The following is a 19,185-nucleotide window of genomic DNA, read 5'->3' on the forward strand; positions in this document are numbered from 1 at the left end:
AACACTACCAAATTGATTATGCATCCTGAACACCACGAAGAGTTTTCATCCTGAGCCGTCATCCTGAACACCACAAAGAGTTTTGAAAAGTAAGCAAGAAAAAAAATGGCACCCGCGAAGACCTGTCAGCAGCCTCTACTTCAGTCATTTGACAAAACTAAGAAATATAGAACGCAACCACCCAAAAGGTGAAAGCCCTTAACAACAAAATCATTGCTCTTGATAACCAGGCATTCATCACTCATGACTAGTGCAGTGCCTGTTCAGGTGTAATCCCCCTTCCGACCACAATGGGGGTTGTAACGGTAGAGTGACGCGGTTCGTCCAGTTGTAGACAGACCGACAGAGAAGATTCCTTCCATTTTAGTTATATAACCATGAGTGAATGTCTACATTTGTAAAAGGATACATTTAGGGTGGAGTCAAAGGAAATGTTTTGTTTGTATCTACAAGTAGGCCATCACAATAAGAGTAACAAGTTAACTCTAGTAAAGGACTTGTTCTCTTCAATAAAATAAAAAAAGATGTGTATAAATCAATATTAGGAATCAGCCAAAATGAGTTTGAAAATATCGGCAAAAATCCAACATTGTGCATCATTAACAGCGTCCATTATTTATATGATCAAAAAGCAAAATTAGTTTGAACAATTAGACCAAAAGAAAAATTTGATTTAATTTTCAAATTTACATTTTAGAGTGTCATGCTTACTCGAAACACACCACTAAACAATACAGTGATTAATATTTAGATCAACTTTATTAATCCTTCACCACCTCATCAAATGAAATAAATCAATTTCCTGGCAAAGTATGTTTGTATATCCACTTTGTGTTTGCGAGTAGCCCACAGGAAACACTTAAAAAACACATTAACGCAGCATCCGGGTAGAGTAGCAGTCTATTCCGTTGCCTACCAACATGGGGATCGCCGGATCGAGTTCCTGTGTTGTCTCCTACTTGGTCATGCGTCCCTACTGACACAATTGGTCGTGTCTGCGGGTGGGAAGCCGGATGTGGGTATGTGTCCTGGTCGCTGCATTAGCACCTCCTCTGGTTGGTCGGGGCTCCTGTTCAGGGGGGAGGGGGAACGTGTGATCCTCCCATGCGCTACGTCACCCTGGTGAAACTCCTTACTGTCAGGTGAAAAGAAACGGCTGTCGACTCCACATGTATCGGAGGAGACTTGTGGTAGTGTGAAGCCCTCCCCGGATCGGCAGAGGGGGTGCTGCAGCGACCAAGATGACTCGAAAGAGTGGGGTAATTGGCCAAGTACAATTTGGGAGAAAAAAAAAGGGGGGGGGGGATACATTAGCAAAAGTTAAAAATAAGAAGCTTCTCTTTGACTGAATAATCTAAAATAAGCAATCATTGAGACATTTGAGACTCATCTCCCACACATTAATGAAGATAGTATATACAAAGATTTCAGAGGAAGTCTATGTGGCGGTGGCAATATTCTTATCCAATCTGAGTGACCACAGAAATGACTGATGCATCAGAAATGAAGTAAAATCTCAAACTAGGCGTCCGGGTAGCATAGCGGTTTATTCCATTGCCTACCAACACGGGGATCCTGGTTTGAATCCCCATGTTACCTCCGGCTTGGTCAGATATTCCTACAGACACAATTGGCCGTACCTGCCGGTTTGGAAGCTGGATGTGGGTAGGTGTCCTGGTCGCTGCACTAGTGCCTCCTCTGGTCGGTCAGGGACACCTGTTCGGGGGGAGGAGGATAGCATGACCCTCCCATGCGCTACATCCCCCTGGCGAAATGCCTCACTGTTAGGTGAAAAGAAGTGGCTGGCAACTCCATATGTATCGGAGGATGCATTTGGTAGACTGCAGCCCTGTTCGGATCAGCAGAGGGAGTGGAGCAGTGAGTGGGGTAATTGGCCGGACACAATTGGGGAGAAAAAAGGGAGGGGGGGGGATCCACAAAAAAAAAACCTCAAACTAAGACAGTACTATCCCTCTCTCTCTCTCTCACACACACACACACACACACACACACACACACACACACACACACACACACACACACACACAACAATATAGGGATGACTGAAGCCCTCCAACCAAAAGGAAAAGACCACTAGATTTTCATATAGTATTGAGGTTCCTCAAGTTGAGTGGTTCAGTGTGGTGAGGCCCTCCACTACAGTTGGCAACCAAAATGGTTAATTTGCAGACTGGGAAATTGACAACAGCAAACAGACAAGCAATGCTATATTAATGACCATGGCTTTAAACCTGCAGTGCGGAAATGTTGTCTCCCCCTCCTGGCAGTGAGAGTAATTCTCTTCTTGCAGCGCTCTTCCAACGAGGCAAAGCTATGCCAGTGGTTATCCGTGTTTGGTCCTTGCCATCAGTCAACTTTTTCTTTTTTTTTACTTTAATCCTTCCTCATAATGCCAAGTTTTTTTTTCGCTGGAGCTTCAGAAACGTCTTAGGTTTTTCTGCCATAGTTTCCAAGCATGGATGTACATCCATGTTCCAAGCCCAGAAGCTTTCTGGCAGAAAGCCTTGAAAGCAAGCCAATCAAGCTGCATGCAAACGCTTTCGTCACATGCAAATTCAGCCCCCCCACCCCATTTTCTCCCCAATTGTATCTGGCCAATTTAGCCTGCTCTTTTTGAGCTGTCCCGGTCACTGCTCCACCCTGTCTCTGCCGATCCAGGGGGATTCGACCCGGCGATCCCGTGTTGGTAGGCAACGGAGTAGACACAAGTTCAGCTCTGGCGAAGCAATCACTCACTGCTGGTTGACGTAAAATGCATCATTTCCAGTGCACCAGAGCAGTAATGTCGCCCCAGACAGCAGATTTAAAATTCCAGTATACTGCGAAATACAGAGAGATTTACCTGGTGGGTGATAGGCTTAATCATCATTGCGTGAACGCATTTGGCAAGGGCTTGAATGTCACATACATTCATTTATATGTAAAACTACCGCATTCTAGCTTTAAGTTTGTCTCTTTATCAGTCACTTGACCCCATCCGTAGTTCCCACCAACTTTGCATGTCTTGCAACATCGTTAAAGTAGGTGGTGAATTGTGAGATATTGCAACAACTGCCAAAAGGAAGACAAAAAGGGCCACATTCCTGGTCACCAGAACAGGTCAGATTACTTGTAAAATGTAATCAATTACATTTCAATCAATCAAGTTGCATGTTATATAGTGCTTTTCTAGCTGCAACGGCCATTTATATCATCTTGTAATTGGCCACCAAGAATACTTTGCTTCCCAAATGCACCAAAGTGTAGTGGAGGAAAAAAAAATCCAGTTTGAGCAGCAACAACAGAACCACAGATGTCTCTGGGTATAATCTAATCCATTGCTCCTTAGAGAGAAATATCACTGCTCATAATGTGCACATCCAGGAAGTACTGATGGTCGGTAGTGTCTATGAAAACTTGTAATTGCTTTGGGTGTAACTCACATTTACAGTGAAACCAGTTTTTCCCTGTTCAGTAAGCCTGTCCCACAGTTATTAAATGTACCAGCAAGCATTGCGCAAGGACTCAACCATCTAGATCCACTGCTACAGGCGTAATGCACCCAAACACTACTTCTCACTTGAAAAATTAAGTAACGTACAACTTAAATAGACAAGATATTGCTTACTGATGGTTCATTACCTTTCATAGGTATGGTTTATTTATTTAATAACTAAACATGGAAAAACAGGGACTCGGTTTTTGGAGACACTCAGGATAGTTTGCACACAAACACCACCAGTCACTGATGGTTCTCCGTGGCTCTGGCAGCAGGCGACTCCCTACTTCCCTCACTTTAGTTGTGTGTATGGTCAACATACCAGCAGAAACCTCCTCTATTGGATTTCTTCGGTGCTGTATTCTGGTTCAAAGTATAGTTGAATGCTAGATTTGAACAAAACATCATCAATATCAGAGTCACCCAAAAGGTCTTCAGCGGAGACACGCCAAGATAATTTTTCTGTCCTAGGGTACAACAACCGAGTGCATGGTTGTAAAAACGGCTGCTGTGCTTTTCCGGGAGACACAAGATCTGATCCCCATTGTTAGAGAATCCAAATTGAAACTCAACTCTCCATTTCTTAGTCATAGTTCTTCTATCACATAGTGACATCAGCAGAACACCATTGGACTGTGGAATAGTCCATGGGCCAGAGCCCAAAATTTCCTATTTCGGTACACTCAAGGTGGCAAAACTTACTTATAATTTTTGAAAGGATCCATGTCTGTAGATGATATTTTGGTATGATAACCATTCCTGAGTGGCAGCTGTATCACAGTTATCAGCTCATGAAGTTAACCACCCCCTAAAGTAAATTGCATTTTAGACGCTGGTGCATATCCTGGTTTAGCCTCATGGTCAGGACATTTTTCAATGTTCTATAATATTGTCTTTGGTATCATTTTAAAGGGGACCTTCTTAGCTTTCATTCAAGCCCTGTTGTGGATATTTCTCACAAATATAGAGGTCACTTGAGCTTTTCAACCCGTCAATAACACACATCTTTCTGCAATGTTCGCCTAAACTATATACTTTCTTTTAGCCCTGTGGCATCTAGGAATATCAGGGACACAAAACACAAAAACTGGAATACTCACAGGACTGTAAAGATTCAGGAAATGTATAATATACCCATACTATTTCATTATGTGAGGTAATTGTGAACCTTAAATTAGAAGGGCATTATTACTAAGAAACTAACTAGACCAAAGCCAGTTAGTCCATGAGTCAGACCAGATATCGATATCACCCAAGGTGACACAACGTCACTGGTGCCATTTTATTTGGTACACTAACAGAAGTAAAATAATACATGATAACCTTTCCAAATGAGCAGCTATTTCATTTTTCTTTCAGGAAACCTGTTTCTGTGCCTCTCACGATTGTGTATTTGCCCAGATTTTTACAAATATAGCATTTCAACACCCCTGGTACTGATTAGCCTAGCTTAAACTCTGGGACAGTTCTTAGTTGGCCAACAACCAAGGATAACCAGTACTGTGTACTTCCATTCATTGTGCTAAGCTAGGCTAACGTGCAGCCAGATAGCTTTCTACTAAACACATATAGAGGAAACTGGTATCTATCTTCTTGTCTCACTCTGGAGAAGATTGTAAGCTAATTTCCCATAATGTTAGCATGTTCTTTTAATGTATATGTTAATATGATTAGTTAAAGTGGCTACGAGGAACTTTCATCTTGTGTTGATTTTAGCGGCCTCATGTGGACAAAATACAGCTGTTGCATAGCAACTAGGTAATGTATCTATTTGTGGCTATGTAAGATAAATAATGGTAATATGACGCTGGTGAAGCAAAGTAAACTTTGTTTTAGTAGTGTTCATACACCTAAGTTACATGTATTTGTTTGTATGTGGCAGGTGAAAACTGACTGAATATGGCCACTGGTGAACAAGCAAGTTTTTACCCAATACCAAAGCGCCCACGGGTGGAGTGCATTATCCACTGTTCTGATGATACAGATAAGCTGGTTTCACTACAAAGTGTCGACTCATGGAGAACTCTGCTCAGGGCAGCTCAGATACGAAATCATGCACCAGTTTTGAAACTGGCAAAAGACATTCCTGAGGGACAGATTCCAGCAATCTACTACCACAGAAAGTGTCGCAGTATCTTCACTATGAAGCAAATTCTTGATGGCCTCCTTGCAAAAGAAAAGAAAAGTTGTGTCTCTGCTGAAGAGAAACAATCTAAGAGAGTAGCTCGACATGCTCCAAGTACATCTAGGACTTATGATGCAGAGTGCATATTTTGTCAGAAAAACAGCAAATATTCCAAGAGACAGAATACGAGAGAAGTACTGGTGCAGTGTCGAGAACTGCGAGCTGATGCAAAGATCAGGAGTGCAGCCACAAAGAAAAGGGACAGCAGAATCCTTGCCATTGTGAGTAGAGACCTTGTAGCAGCTGAAGGGCACTACCACAGGTCATGCTATAGACTTTACACCAAACAAGAGGTTTCCAAAGGAGAGGTTGCCAGCAATGAAGATGATGATGCTGCAGCCCAGTATGAAGCTGCTGTGAATAAGGCATACAATGAGCTGTTCCTCTTCATCAGGATGGAGCTTTTTGGCAATCCTCAAGTGATGACAATGACTGATCTCTCTTCTAGACTGGTAGCTTCAATGAACTCCCAAGGCATTGCCCAAGTCAAGGAATCAACCAAGAAGCACATAAGGCGAAACCTGGAGAGTGAGTTTGCTGGAGCCTTGCAGATATTCCCTGATGAGAAAGGAAAATTCCTCCTCTATCCCGATAACTTGTCCATGAGGGAACTTGCCAAAGAAAATCAGTCTCTCAAAAGGGAGCTGCAGACCCTGAAAAGTGTCAGTGCACAAGATGTTATAGCCAAAGCAGCCATCAAATTGAGAGCAGACATTAAAAGTCAAGATGTTCCTCAAACCTGGCCGCCTGAAGTCAAACCAGAAGCAGAATGTCCTACCATTCCAGAGTCGCTCATTATCTTCCTGTACTCTCTACTCACAGGCTCAAATGATCCTGATCATGCATCCCAGAGAGTGCAGTGCCTTCTGTAGTCATTTGGCCATGACATAGTATATGCAGTGACATGTGGAAATACCAAGCCTTCCAAGCACATTGTTCTGCCATTCAGTGTCAAATCGTTGACAGGAAATGTAGAGTTGATAAACATCCTCAACCGACTTGGTCACAGTGTGTCCTATTCACAGATGGAAGAGATCAACACTGCCCTGTGTCTCCAGAAACTCTCATCATCAGGGAGTGGCATTGCCCTTCCAGCTAACATCCATCCTGGCATATTCACAACTTTAGCCTGGGACAATATCGACCGTCTTGAAGAAACTGTCAGTGGTGAGGGAACATCTCACAGAGTCAATGGGATTGCTGTGCAAGCAAAGCCAGTCAACCCACTTCCTGTCAAACCCATGCCCACTGTTCCCAAAACAAAGAAGAGAAGCATTGACGGACCCCCACCAATGTTACCAACTTACAATGCTGGACAACGGGTAGGGCCACCACAAAGCAAAAAGTCAGATGCCGATACTGCAGCCAATACTAAGCTTGCCAGAGAGAAAAACCTTCTTTGGGTGCTAGCATGCATGTCACAACAAGAAGAACAGTCAGTCAGCAGCTGGACAGGCTTCAACATCCTGACTCGAGGAGAGATGACGGTCATCCCCGACAATATAGGCTATCTGCCTACCATCAATGCTCCAGCGACACAAATGTCTACTGTCAACGAGGTGCTTAACCAGTCACTGAGCATCATGCAGTGCTTAGGCCTGAGGAAGACTGTCTGTGTCTTTGACCAAGCCCTGTATGCGAAGGCTGTCGAGATCACATGGAAACACCATGACAAGTTCCAGGATATCATCGTTAGGCTTGGGGTATTCCACACCATCTGCACACTGCTGGCAATAATAGGAAAGCGTTTCCAAGATGCTGGACTCAAAGACCTCTGCATTGAGTCTGGCATGATTGCAGAAGGCTCAATTGCTGGTGTTATGGATGGCCGCAAGTACAACAGGGCAGTGCGACTACACAAGCTCCTGTATGAGGCTCTCATGCGACTGACCTTGAATGGTTTCCTGTCCTGGTTGGAAGAAACTCACAGGAATGACATGGTTCACCTGAATGAGACACTGAAGACCATTGACAGCCTTGGGAAAGAAGTCTCACAACATTCTTTGAAGGAGGTCCTCGAGAACAGCTCTTGTACACGCATCATGGATCTATTTGAAGTCTACCGTGAGTTCCTTAGAGGTGGAAACGGCAGCCTCTCGAACTTCTGGATGTCCTATTTGGACATGGTTGAAATCTTGTTGGGGCTCATCCGAGCATCCAGAGAGGGAGACTGGATGCTACACTTGGCTAGCATTCGAGCAATGATCCCATGGTGCTTTGCTTATGACAGGATGAATTATGCACGCTACCTCCCCTACTACTACACCCAGATGTCTGAGCTGCCCATCACACACCCAGATGTGTACACAGAATTCATGGAAGGAGGCTTCTCAGTCCAACTGGGCTCCACCAATCCCTTTGGCCGAATCCCTGTTGACCAAGCTATAGAAGAAACGGTGAACAAAGACACCCAAACAGCTGGAGGGACAAAGGGATTCAGCTTGAAGCCAGGAGCTGTGACCAAATATTATCTCACAGCTGAGTATAGAAGCATGTACCTCAGACAGCTGAGAGACCTGACAGGTCAAGGCAGGTGCAAATGGTCTCATCCAGATCTACAGAGTCCAAGGATCAAGAGAGATGAAGCAGATGTCCAGTCTCTCATGGACCGTATGGAGAATAACTGGCTCAATCCTATGTCCCCTAATGAGATTGATTTGGTTAGCCTCTCCACTGGCAACATGGCTCCACCTGATGTGACCATAGATCTCTTGAGAGCTCTTGAGAAAGGAGAAGAGGCCTACCAAGCATTCCAGCAAACAAGGTTAGATGCAGACCCACCACCTGTGAAATTCCACGACAAGATGACCAAGCAAAGTCTGAAAACATTCTCCAATGTCAGCACAAAACAAGCTCATGGAAAGAAAGCACAGGATGTGGTTCTGAAGGCAGATAGAAACCTTTTCAGTCACATGATCCTGGTGGCTGAAAGCAGGAAGGTGAATCTGAAGGATGTCCTTGCCTACCCATTGGGCCCACTACCATGGGCACTGGCAAATGCTGATGGGTCCTTACGAAAAACAAACAAGGCTGCACTTGCCAGAGAGCTTGAAAAGAATGTATCTCCTGCAGAAGACATCCCAATCCCATCTACTTCCATCATTGATGGGATGAGCCTGGTCCAAAAAATGAATGGCAACAACAAAACCTTTGCACAGGTGGCAGAGTCAGCCTTGACCCAGGTCCTCCATGAGGGAGCACAGAGTGGGAGGATTGATGTTGTTTTTGATGTCTATCACCAGACTTCGATCAAAGATGCTGAACGACTGAACCGGGGTGGAGACATCACTCTCCAGTACAAGAATCTTGCAGGGGGACACCACGTCAAGCAGTGGAGAAAATTTCTGTGCAGTTCCTCCAACAAGACCAGTCTCATCAAGTTTTTGGTGGAAGAGTGGAAACTCCCACGATACAGAGCTATGCTGCATGGCAAGGTGTTGTACATAACCTGTGAGGAAACCTGCTACAAGTTGACAGAAGATGGGTGTGAGGAAGCAGCAGAACTACACTCCACACATGAAGAAGCTGACACCCGTGTGCTCCTGCATGCATTGCATGCAGCAAATGCGGGCTCAAAGTCAGTTATCATCACAGCTGAGGACACTGATGTCATGGTGCTTTGTCTTGGCTTCCAGAAGGACATCACCTGTCCCATCTACCAGAAGTGTGGGACTCAGAACCGCACACGGTTTGTCGACATCACCAAACTGGCAAGTTCACTTGGAGACAGCATCTGTGACAGCCTAATTGGCTTACATGCCTTCACAGGCTGCGACACTGTCAGTGCATTCGCTGGTCGAGGGAAGCTGAATGCCCTGAAGATAGTGAGAAAGCACACTTCCTGCCAAGAGACTTTTAGTCAACTGGGACAGACATGGAATGTGAGTGATGAGCTGTTCCAGAAAATTGAGCAGTTCACCTGTCGGATGTATGTTGCTAATAGCAGCACTGCTGAGGTGAACAAACTGCGTTACCAGCTCTTCTGCCCCAAAAGGGGAGAGGTTGAGTCCAGCCAGCTGCCACCATATAGAGACTGTCTCTTTATGCATGTTCAATGAGCCAACTATCAGGCAGCAATATGGAAGTGCTGTCTGCAGGCTAACCCTGTGGTGCCAAGCCCTACTGAGTATGGATGGACAGACGATGAAGGCAAGCTGGCCATTTACTGGATGCGCTCCCCACCTGTTCCAGATGTGGTCTTGGAAATGCTAACATGCAAGTGTGTGCATTCATGCAAAATGCCAAGCTGCATGTGCCTGTCAAATGGACTTCCATGCACAGACATGTGCAGGTTACAGACCTGCAGTAACCAAAAACAGCAGGATGGTCCAGAACTGGACTTTGAACTTGGGGAGTCAGATGATGAGAGAAACGAGCAGTTTGATGAATGACAGTGTGATGATTCTGATGGTATTACTGTGGTAGTAGTCTATTGATGCACAGGATGTTGATTCTGGACTTGGTTACCCAGAGCTTGATAACAATAATGTAACCATATTCACATATTCCCATTACCCTACCCATTACATATACCCACTAATGATATGGGATTACATGTATCATTGACTAAGTATATGTAAATGTCAATGTTGTTTAAAATATTAAAATAGTTCATTACCTCACTATGGTATTCCTTTTTATCATGTATTTTGATTGTGTATTTAAACAAATGTATAGAGACCAGTTTGTGACCTAACTGGCTTTGGTCTAGTTCTCATTTAAGGCTCACAATCACCTCACACAATGAAATAGTATGGGTATATTATACATTTCCTGAATCTTTACAGTCCTGTGAGTATTCCAGTTTTTGTGTTTTGTGTCCCTGATATTCCTAGATGCCACAGGGCTAAAAGAAAGTATATAGTTTCGGCGAACATTGCAGAAAGATGTGTGTTATTGACGGGTTGAAGAGCTCAAGTGACCTCTATATTTGTGAGAAATATCCACAACAGGGCTTGAATGAAAGCTAAGAAGGTCCCCTTTAAAATGATACCAAAGACAATATTATAGAACATTGAAAAATGTCCTGACCATGAGGCTAAACCAGGATATGCACCAGCGTCTAAAATGCAATTTAGTTTAGCGGGTGGTTAACTTCATGAGCTGATAACTGTGATACAGCTGCCACTCAGGAATGGTTATCATACCAAAATATCATCTACAGACATGGATCCTTTCAAAAATTATAAGTAAGTTTTGCCACCTTGAGTGTACCGAAATATCGTCTGGCCCATGGACTAGAAGTAAGCAAGGTTTCTACAGCAATACAGAAAACATTGGAACAAACACCATTATTATACTGTTGGATGTTACAGGCATGGACATCCTATAATTAATAAATGCAGGTATGGTTGAAAATTAGTGTCATTCCTTTAAGATAGAAGGTCAGGGCTAGGGTTGGATATCTTAAACGGTGCCCATATGGCATTGGCCGAAATATCTCGGTCCTACCGAGTATCAAACTCTTTGGAAAAAAACGGTGCCCAATTTCGATACTTTACAGCAGACGACATGAACGCTATCGCAGCCAGCCAATCACTACCAGCATTGTTGTACACAGGTGACTGACTGACAAATCAGCATGAAGCTGTTTGGTATGCGTGTGCATCTCGTGACTGCATTGGAGTTGAAAACTGGCGGGCAAGATTCAGTGAGCTACTATGCGTTCCAAAGTGGGGCTACACATTGTAAAAATAGACAGCATACCTGACACAGTAAAATGCAACTGCTGCAAAGCGATCATCAAATGCAAGTCTGGGTGTTAAGTGATGTTATTTGATGGCGCCCTTACTCATTGTATTACAGTACCAGCCATATTATTGTTCTGTCTAAGGCTTTATGGTACATTCAGATGTGACATCGCCACGTTCTCTGTGTACGACAGTGTGTTGTAAGAGTCGGTACTTGGTAGTAGAGAGCCAACAGACCTGCTGTATTTTGCCTAAATAAATACGCCTAACGTTAAAGGCTAAAGAGAAAACCGAGTCAAGCATTGCTTATCTTCCATACACGAGAAGAAGATTGTGCATCCCAGCTCAACTTGGAAAGAAACGGTGCCAAATTTCAATATTTTACAGTAGACGATGCGAACGCTATCCCAGCCAGCCAATCACTACCAGTGTTGTTGTACACAGGCGACTGACTGACAAATGAGCATGAAGCTATTTGGTATGCGTATGTCTCGTGACTGCATTGGAGTTGAAAACTGGTGAGCAAGATTCAGTGAGGTACTATGCGTTCCAAAGTGTGGCTACACATTGTAAAAATAGACAGCAAACCTGACACAGTAAAATGCAACCGCTGCAAAGCGATCATCAAATGCAAGTCTGGGAATACGTCGAATATGATGAAACATCTGATCACGCATGTGATAAATTTACGAGTGGACAACTGCTCTGTGTTTGATAACAATAATGTCCATGCTGCTGCCAAGGTTAGCGTTAGCTCTGGGACGTCTGCTGCTGGGTCTTCTTCTGGTGCCACTGCTAGCAATGATGAAACGGGTAAGGACGGTTATGATGATGTATATAAATAGGCTCACATACATTAAAGATGTCAGTCTGCACGTTGACCTCATTGTCATTGTTGACCTCACTTTCGATCTCAAAATGCTAGAGTACAGAACCAAAATAACACAATGTGTCAATGAATTATGGTGCTCGCTGTATAGAAAAGTAGTTTGCTGATAATCCTATAAGGTTTTCATAATATATAGTATCAGAAAAGGATTTTTTGGGTATCATATCGAATTGAAGGAGTTGGTTTTGGTATCGAAAATTTTCGAACAATGCCCAACCCTAGTCAGGGCCCAAAATTGATCTCCTTATGGCAAATAAATATACATTTATATTAAACTAGGTCCATACACAACACGTAGGCCTGACCACGTGCATAGTTCATACATGCACGCACAGAAACATGCACACGTTGGGTTAGACATGTTTATGTGCATGCACACATTTTCACACAACATTCCGTGCCAACTTGCACTTAAGCACACTCATGATAGTTCTCACAAACATATTTTTACACACACACACACACACACCTTGTGTCATTCTTTCAAGTCTTGTCACTGTAGTCAGTCACAAATTCATATTGCAATCATTCTAAATCTAGCTTGTGTAATGAATAACATCTACATTACACATCATGCAGTATAGCCTTTACTCTGAAAAGTGTGTTTCAGGATCTTTTAAGTGTGTGTATGTTTGGATAAATTTGGAAAAACGAGCCCTTGGGCTGACCTATTCAGTTGAGGAACCATTCCATAACGATAAATACAACCAAAGTGCCCTTTCAAATGTTCTTCAGTGAGACAGTACCTGCACACTTATTCCATGCCACTCCAGATGGACAAAATGTAACGTAATAACGAATGCCCAAGGCAATGAACTTCTGCAGTCTTTCTGCATCCGTTAAATCAACGGTGTTAGTATGTGGACAAGGATTAATGATTAATGAGACACCTACCTCCTATGAACAAATCAACAAAAAGTCCTCATCTACACACCAAAATCTATTTGTGCTTGCGTGTGTGCGTGCAAGTTCCTGCGCTATCTGTGTGGCTGTATGGACGCTATCTGTATGCATGGAATTTGAATGTGTGTGTGGGTCAAGACAACAGGCCAACCCAGGTGCACGAGACAGCTTTTCTCCTTTAAAAAAAAAAAAAAAAAAAAGCAAACAGTTATTTAGGTACAGCTTGGTTTAATTTCCCCGCAACAAGATGAAATTCTTACGCATTTTTTTCCTATTCAAGCTACTTTTATATTGACAATGACTTTTCTCTACCATCAACCATTTACTTTACATAAAATACTTTTTGAAATCTAACCGCATCTGAACTAACCTGCCAAGCAAATGACTAAAACCCAACTAACTGACTAGACAGGTCACAGAGTGAGTAAGTGAGAGCAGTGACATCGCCCTGGACTCACAAAACAGGTGTGCGTCACCTGGGAAAGAAGCCCAAGTACTTAGCAGTGAAATTTGAGTCGCATCATCTCAAATCATTTTTCCTTATCATAATTCTCCCTACCTCTTCAGTTTCACTTAAAACTATGGTAGCTTCACTACGGAAACTTGATTTCACCCAGTGACGCCCAGCTTGACGAATGCAAACCTGAGAGCCTTCTACTACTGGCCATAGAGCAGCTCCAATGGAGCAGTTGGAAAGAAATTTGCTCAAGGGCAATTTAAAAATCTGTTAACATGAAGCTGGTGATGTTATTTTCTCAAATTGCACAAAGGGGAAACCATAAGTCACAAGCCACATACTGATACAGTTTAGCTTTGTTTCCATCAAGCTATTTTCATGGGAATTTTCAAGTCGTGAATTAGTCAAATGCCACTCGTAGGGTAGAAATGCCAAAATATGATGAATACCACAAAAACATATCCTGATGCAGAGGGATCCTCATGCTTTCACTCCTTTCTTTTTAACTCTCCATCTCAGAGCAATCCCTTAACCCCGCCCATCCAAACGTCACGGGATTATTGTACATGCAACGATATTGCCATATGTGCCAACCTGCACATATGCACACACACATCTGTAGCTTTGTTTCGTTTTCCCCTTTTCTCTCAGAATAGGCCAACAAAACGTCTGAACATTTTGAAGAGTAAATGCTTAATATACTACTACGGGTTGAATATTAATGCGGTGGCTGAAAGGTTTGTACAGCAATAACCCCTCATCTTACCTAAAAGTCAGCGATTGCTGATCTAATATTTTAAGGCCGACGGGGCATTTTTGACGGAGGCAAAGTATCCATCTCTTAAAACGCTTGCATTTTTTTTGCCGTGCGCATTTCTTCATTCAGACACAACAGTGCGAATCCAAGATCCCTAATCTACTCGAGTCCACAATGAATTCGCATAACCGCAACGGTAACACGTTGAACACACGGGGTCAAAGATCCGCACATCATATCTCGACGAGAGGGGACGTCTCAAGAGCAAAACCTAAACCCGAATGCCCCAAGAGCATCTTTTGGTTTCGCTTTTGTTTCCTGGCGTGGAAATTTCCCTTCAGACGAACGCAGAAGACATCACTGCTACCTGCTTGCTGACGCGCAGCCCGGCTCCAAACCTCCGACCCACTCACGAACAACGCTCGTTAGCAAACAGCTAACATTAGCTCGAGTAGCCTTTTTATATCGACCACTCTCTGTTAGCTTACTAGCTACGTTAGCTAGCAATGTAGCTCCGCGACCACCAAAGCCGGGTTGAAAACGCGCACTTTAAAATGACCCCCCCCCCCATCAGAGGTAGACGGATAAAACGGGGAGGTTTGCCGTTTAAATCGAGGTACCCGATTTCTACCATCTTCCTCCTCCACCTCCTCTCCCTTCTCCTCATCTGGCCTACAGCAAATTAACGGATAACCAGCCGCGGAGAGGGCACGTAAACGGCCTTGGGACTAACGGAGCCACCTTGACTTATCTCTTCCACCAACCCCCGTCTCACAAGCAGCAAAGCAGCCCTGTACCACCATCACCCCCTCCGCCTCCAATATAACACCTAAACCGCCATCGACGTCTCACCTTGTAAGAGTCGGTCGCTAACAATATGTTGAAGCTGTCGTCTCTGTGTTCCATCTTTCCCCTTGGTTGCGAGTCTGTCGCAGCTGTCAGCGTTGTGATGTATGCCGCGCCGCCGGGAGACCCAACAACCCTTGTGGCAGCGGGGGAAGGACGGTGGAGCAGACCCAGTGAGGGGCGGGCGTTATTAGTCAGGACCCGTCGTCACGAGAAGGGTCCAGCTGCAGCCTGCGGTACTAGTACAAGACACGCCCACTCTACCAGCACTCGTCTTAACATTAACCTCCCAACCTTAACTTCAGGGGGCGTGTCTTGTACAGATAAGTGGGCGTTTGTTGATATAGCATGGGCATTTCTTGTACTGATGTGGGCGTGTTTGTACTAACTGCAGGTCGCAGATAGATACACTTGATCGTCATCGCAATCCCGCCTCAACTCGGCGACGCTCTAGTCCACTCGGCTCTTACTTCAGCGAGGTTGCACCGTGTTGTAGGGGAGGCGGGATCTCTCGTACGACTTAACGAATGCAACCCCGAAGTGTTACGTCACACACATACCGCTTCCACCGACGTGATTGCGGTTACGAACGATCGGCAGACGGCGGCAGTGTTGGTCAAGTTTCAGTGGATGGAGAAAGCTGATTGATTGATTGGTCTGTGTGTAAACGCAGATTTCAGATTCAGTTTGCACCCCGATCTCCCTGGATAGGGTGGGTTAGTGAAAGGAGAATTTCATTGTAAGAATCAATCCAATATCATATCATACCTCACAGGAGCACTGCACACTGTTGTTTCCAAAACTCACAGTACAAACGCATGGCTCAAAAAAAGACAAGATGACTGGAAAAAGGCTAAAAGACATAGTGTTTTATAGCGGATAGTTTAAATAACACAAACAAACCTTTGATATGTGGCAGATAGTTATGAGTAGCATCTGTATACTGATATTCTATTCCGTGGTTATCTTGCAAACAGAACAGAGATGTACGTAGGTTTTGCGGTCCTCTTCTCAGGTGGGTGGGTGACCTAAAGGTACATTTCTACAAGGATAGCAAGTTGCTGCAAACGAGTTCTGAAATTCACCAAAGACAAGGCCATCTAAATTCACTGAACCTCTAGCGTTAACTTGTGGTTTTTTCTCCCTTGTTCTGTATGTATATCATGTGGTATGTGCATTCCCTATATGCGAGGCTCTGTACAAAGGGCGAAAACAAATCTCTTGTAGGACAAAGTATATCTGCTCAAATTATAGAAATACGGCTTTTACACCTGTTTAGAACAACTAAAATCCTGCAGTTCACCACATAGGCCTACTTGATGATAAATACAGCTAGCCCAAGACACTTGCACCAAATACAAGTCAACTTGTGTCAAGAGCTCTGTATGGCATTAGAGTGTAAAAAAACTGTTACGATTGTGCAGTTTTGAAACCTCTCACCTTGAGCATATATGTTTTCTTCACTTGGAACACCTAAAAGGGATTCCAAAGGATGAGCCGGCAGGGCACTCTTCAAATAACTGCCCCTGCCCCAAAGAGCTCCTCAAACTCACCGGAAGTAAAGTGAGCCCACAGACGACATCGTGGCTGGCACAATTAAAAAGACGAGAACCGATAGCCTATATACGCTATTCAATGTCAGGTAGACTGGAATAAATAGGCTACAGCTGGGTTACAACAGTGGTGTTCAATTTCCTCTTTTTATACTGGCATCAGGAAATGAGCTTTACTCAGTGGAAACCTGATATGGGGCCCAGATTAAACTGATAACAATTACGTGTTTCCAAACATTTTTTGCAATACACACATACGTATATACATACATACATACATACATACATACATACATACATACATACATACATACATACATACATTCAAAGTTGTTAAAAGTGCATGCCCTCGTTAGATCAGGTGACCCGGCTACTCAACAGGGAGGTGAGAGATTCCCGCCCGCCGGAGTGACGCTGTCCTCGGCCTATAGCAGCGGTCCTCTCCGCTCCCTGACCAGGCTGGGGGGAGGAGCTAAAATGGGGAACCAAGCAAAATTTCCGCATGTCAATACTGATCCAAGTGACACAAAAAGTGTTGTATGTGTTCTGGCGCATTCTGCTTCCACTTTATCGCGCATTTTAAAGTCTGCCCCGAAAAAAACACAAGACTTTATGTCACATGTATGCAGATCGTGAGACGACACCAACCTCTGTGTGTTCACCTCCTTAACCCGACTGTGATGAGTTAAGTGTTAAAACACAGGCTTGTACACCGCTGCATGCGTAGGCTTTCCTATCCCTATAACGAGGAAATCGTGTTTGAGAACAGAAAGTAGAGGAGTTGCAGCCATGCTGAAGCTGAAGTCAAAGTTTGATCTTCAGAGAGATGTGGTGTCGGACGTGTCCAGAACAGAAACGTCGGCCGGAAAAGGTGAGGCGGACCAGCTGTCTGATATATTAACGCCAGAGTCACATTTGGCTGGACGTCAGTGACTAAGTCTCACTTCTAGACTGTCAGGGAGTTTGACAGCTGTTGCACACTATAGATCGTACCACGTTATATTAGTTTATATAGGCGATGAAATACAAAATGTTTATAGAATTTTGCAATATTTTTGTACAACTCTATGCAACTCCAAAAGAGGGTATGCCTTTATACTCAAAGGAGCATTTACTCTCTTGTCCCACACTGATTGATTGACTGGCACTTTCAATCAATTATTAATCAATCAAACTATTTATGTAACATTAAAATGCAATGCAATGTGCTTCTCATTAAGTAAAAATGCACAAATTTAAAAAAGGTAATATAAAGGACAAAAAAATAAAACAAAGACGGAACAGAGTGAAGGAAATATAAAAGAATGACAAAATGGAATGACATGAATCAGAACAAGTTCAAAAATAATTTAAAACAGACAGGCTTTGTAAGTCATAAATGTCTTCGATAAAGCCTGTCATTTATGTTCCTTGCCTATGAACAAGCAGACTACTGGGCGGGGGAGGATACCTGCATCCTCAACATTGAGAGAGATGGGGGAGTCATCTACTCCTGGAGGGTAAGCTTCTCTATCCACAACCAGATGGTGACACATCTGAGACTGCGGCTTCTAAATACCTGAACCAAGAGATTTGGGGATCATGCATTTTAAGTAAAGCAGGTACAAAGAAGGTTAGGGGTCAGCAAGGTCAGCCAGAGTAATTAGAGGTCAAGCGTGATGATCCATGCATACCGGGCCTTCTTTTGCTGCTAGAGAGGGGTGGGAAAATGTCTGCTGTCTGGTCTGGACATGTGGCAACACATTCTCAGGAAGATGTCTATCCATATTGGAAAATTAGGTGGTCATTCAGTTGTTCTGTGTCCTATGTAAGGCAGAGGTCAGTATGTTGCATGATGCTTTCTGGAAAAATGTAAATGATAATCTGTTCTAATAGGGAGGAACTGGTACCACCCGGATCGGTAAATATGATCCCAACACAAAACAAAACAAGGTATTTACTCTGTGTGTGTGTGTGTGTGTGTGTGTGTGTGTGTGTGTGTGTGTGTGTGTGTGTGTGTGTGTGTGTGTCAGCATCAGAGAACGAATGTGGACAGATGCATGCATCACACTGTTCAAATCTTTCCTAACCTTGAAAGCAATCTCCTAATTGGTACAATTAGCTCTGCAAGAAATCAGGATCGTGTGTGTACGCCAGTGTTGTAGTCGAGTCACTAAACCTCGAGTTGAATCTCGAGTCCCCAGTGTTCGAGTCCAAGTCCCCAAAGAAGAGTCCGAGTCAAGTCCCCATTACCTGAGTCTGAGTCATCAAGGTTGAATCTGAGTCGAGTTCCAAGATGGGCTCTAGTGCTCCACTCTGGCACCGTAAAAAAGCTGACACACAAATAAAAGCGGTCTACATGAAACAAAAATGACACAGGGTGTCCTGGTCTTCTCCTCAACAGTTCATTTACATATCAAACATCTA

At 43.8% G+C, this 19,185-nt stretch overlaps 2 protein-coding genes across 2 annotated transcripts in view; one reads left to right on the plus strand and one right to left on the minus strand.

Annotated features, from left to right (window-relative positions):
* Nucleotides 1–15,362, minus strand: part of nampt1 (nicotinamide phosphoribosyltransferase 1) — a 57,305-nt gene extending 41,943 nt beyond the window's left edge. The window contains exon 1 of the mRNA XM_056276644.1: nucleotides 15,233–15,362. Coding sequence (XP_056132619.1) covers nucleotides 15,233–15,286 — 54 coding nt within the window. The 5' untranslated portion in view covers nucleotides 15,287–15,362. The remainder of the gene's footprint in view (nucleotides 1–15,232) is intronic.
* Nucleotides 15,363–17,568: 2,206 nt separating this feature from the next.
* gsap (gamma-secretase activating protein) overlaps nucleotides 17,569–19,185 on the plus strand; it is a 58,906-nt gene continuing 57,289 nt past the window's right edge. Inside the window, exons 1-3 of the mRNA XM_056277517.1 lie at nucleotides 17,569–17,650; nucleotides 18,205–18,278; nucleotides 18,655–18,711. Of these exons, the coding sequence (XP_056133492.1) occupies nucleotides 17,569–17,650; nucleotides 18,205–18,278; nucleotides 18,655–18,711 (213 nt within the window). The remainder of the gene's footprint in view (nucleotides 17,651–18,204; nucleotides 18,279–18,654; nucleotides 18,712–19,185) is intronic.

This window comes from Lampris incognitus, chromosome 3 (assembly GCF_029633865.1).
Source record: "Lampris incognitus isolate fLamInc1 chromosome 3, fLamInc1.hap2, whole genome shotgun sequence".
Taxonomy (NCBI): Eukaryota; Metazoa; Chordata; class Actinopteri; order Lampriformes; family Lampridae; genus Lampris; species Lampris incognitus.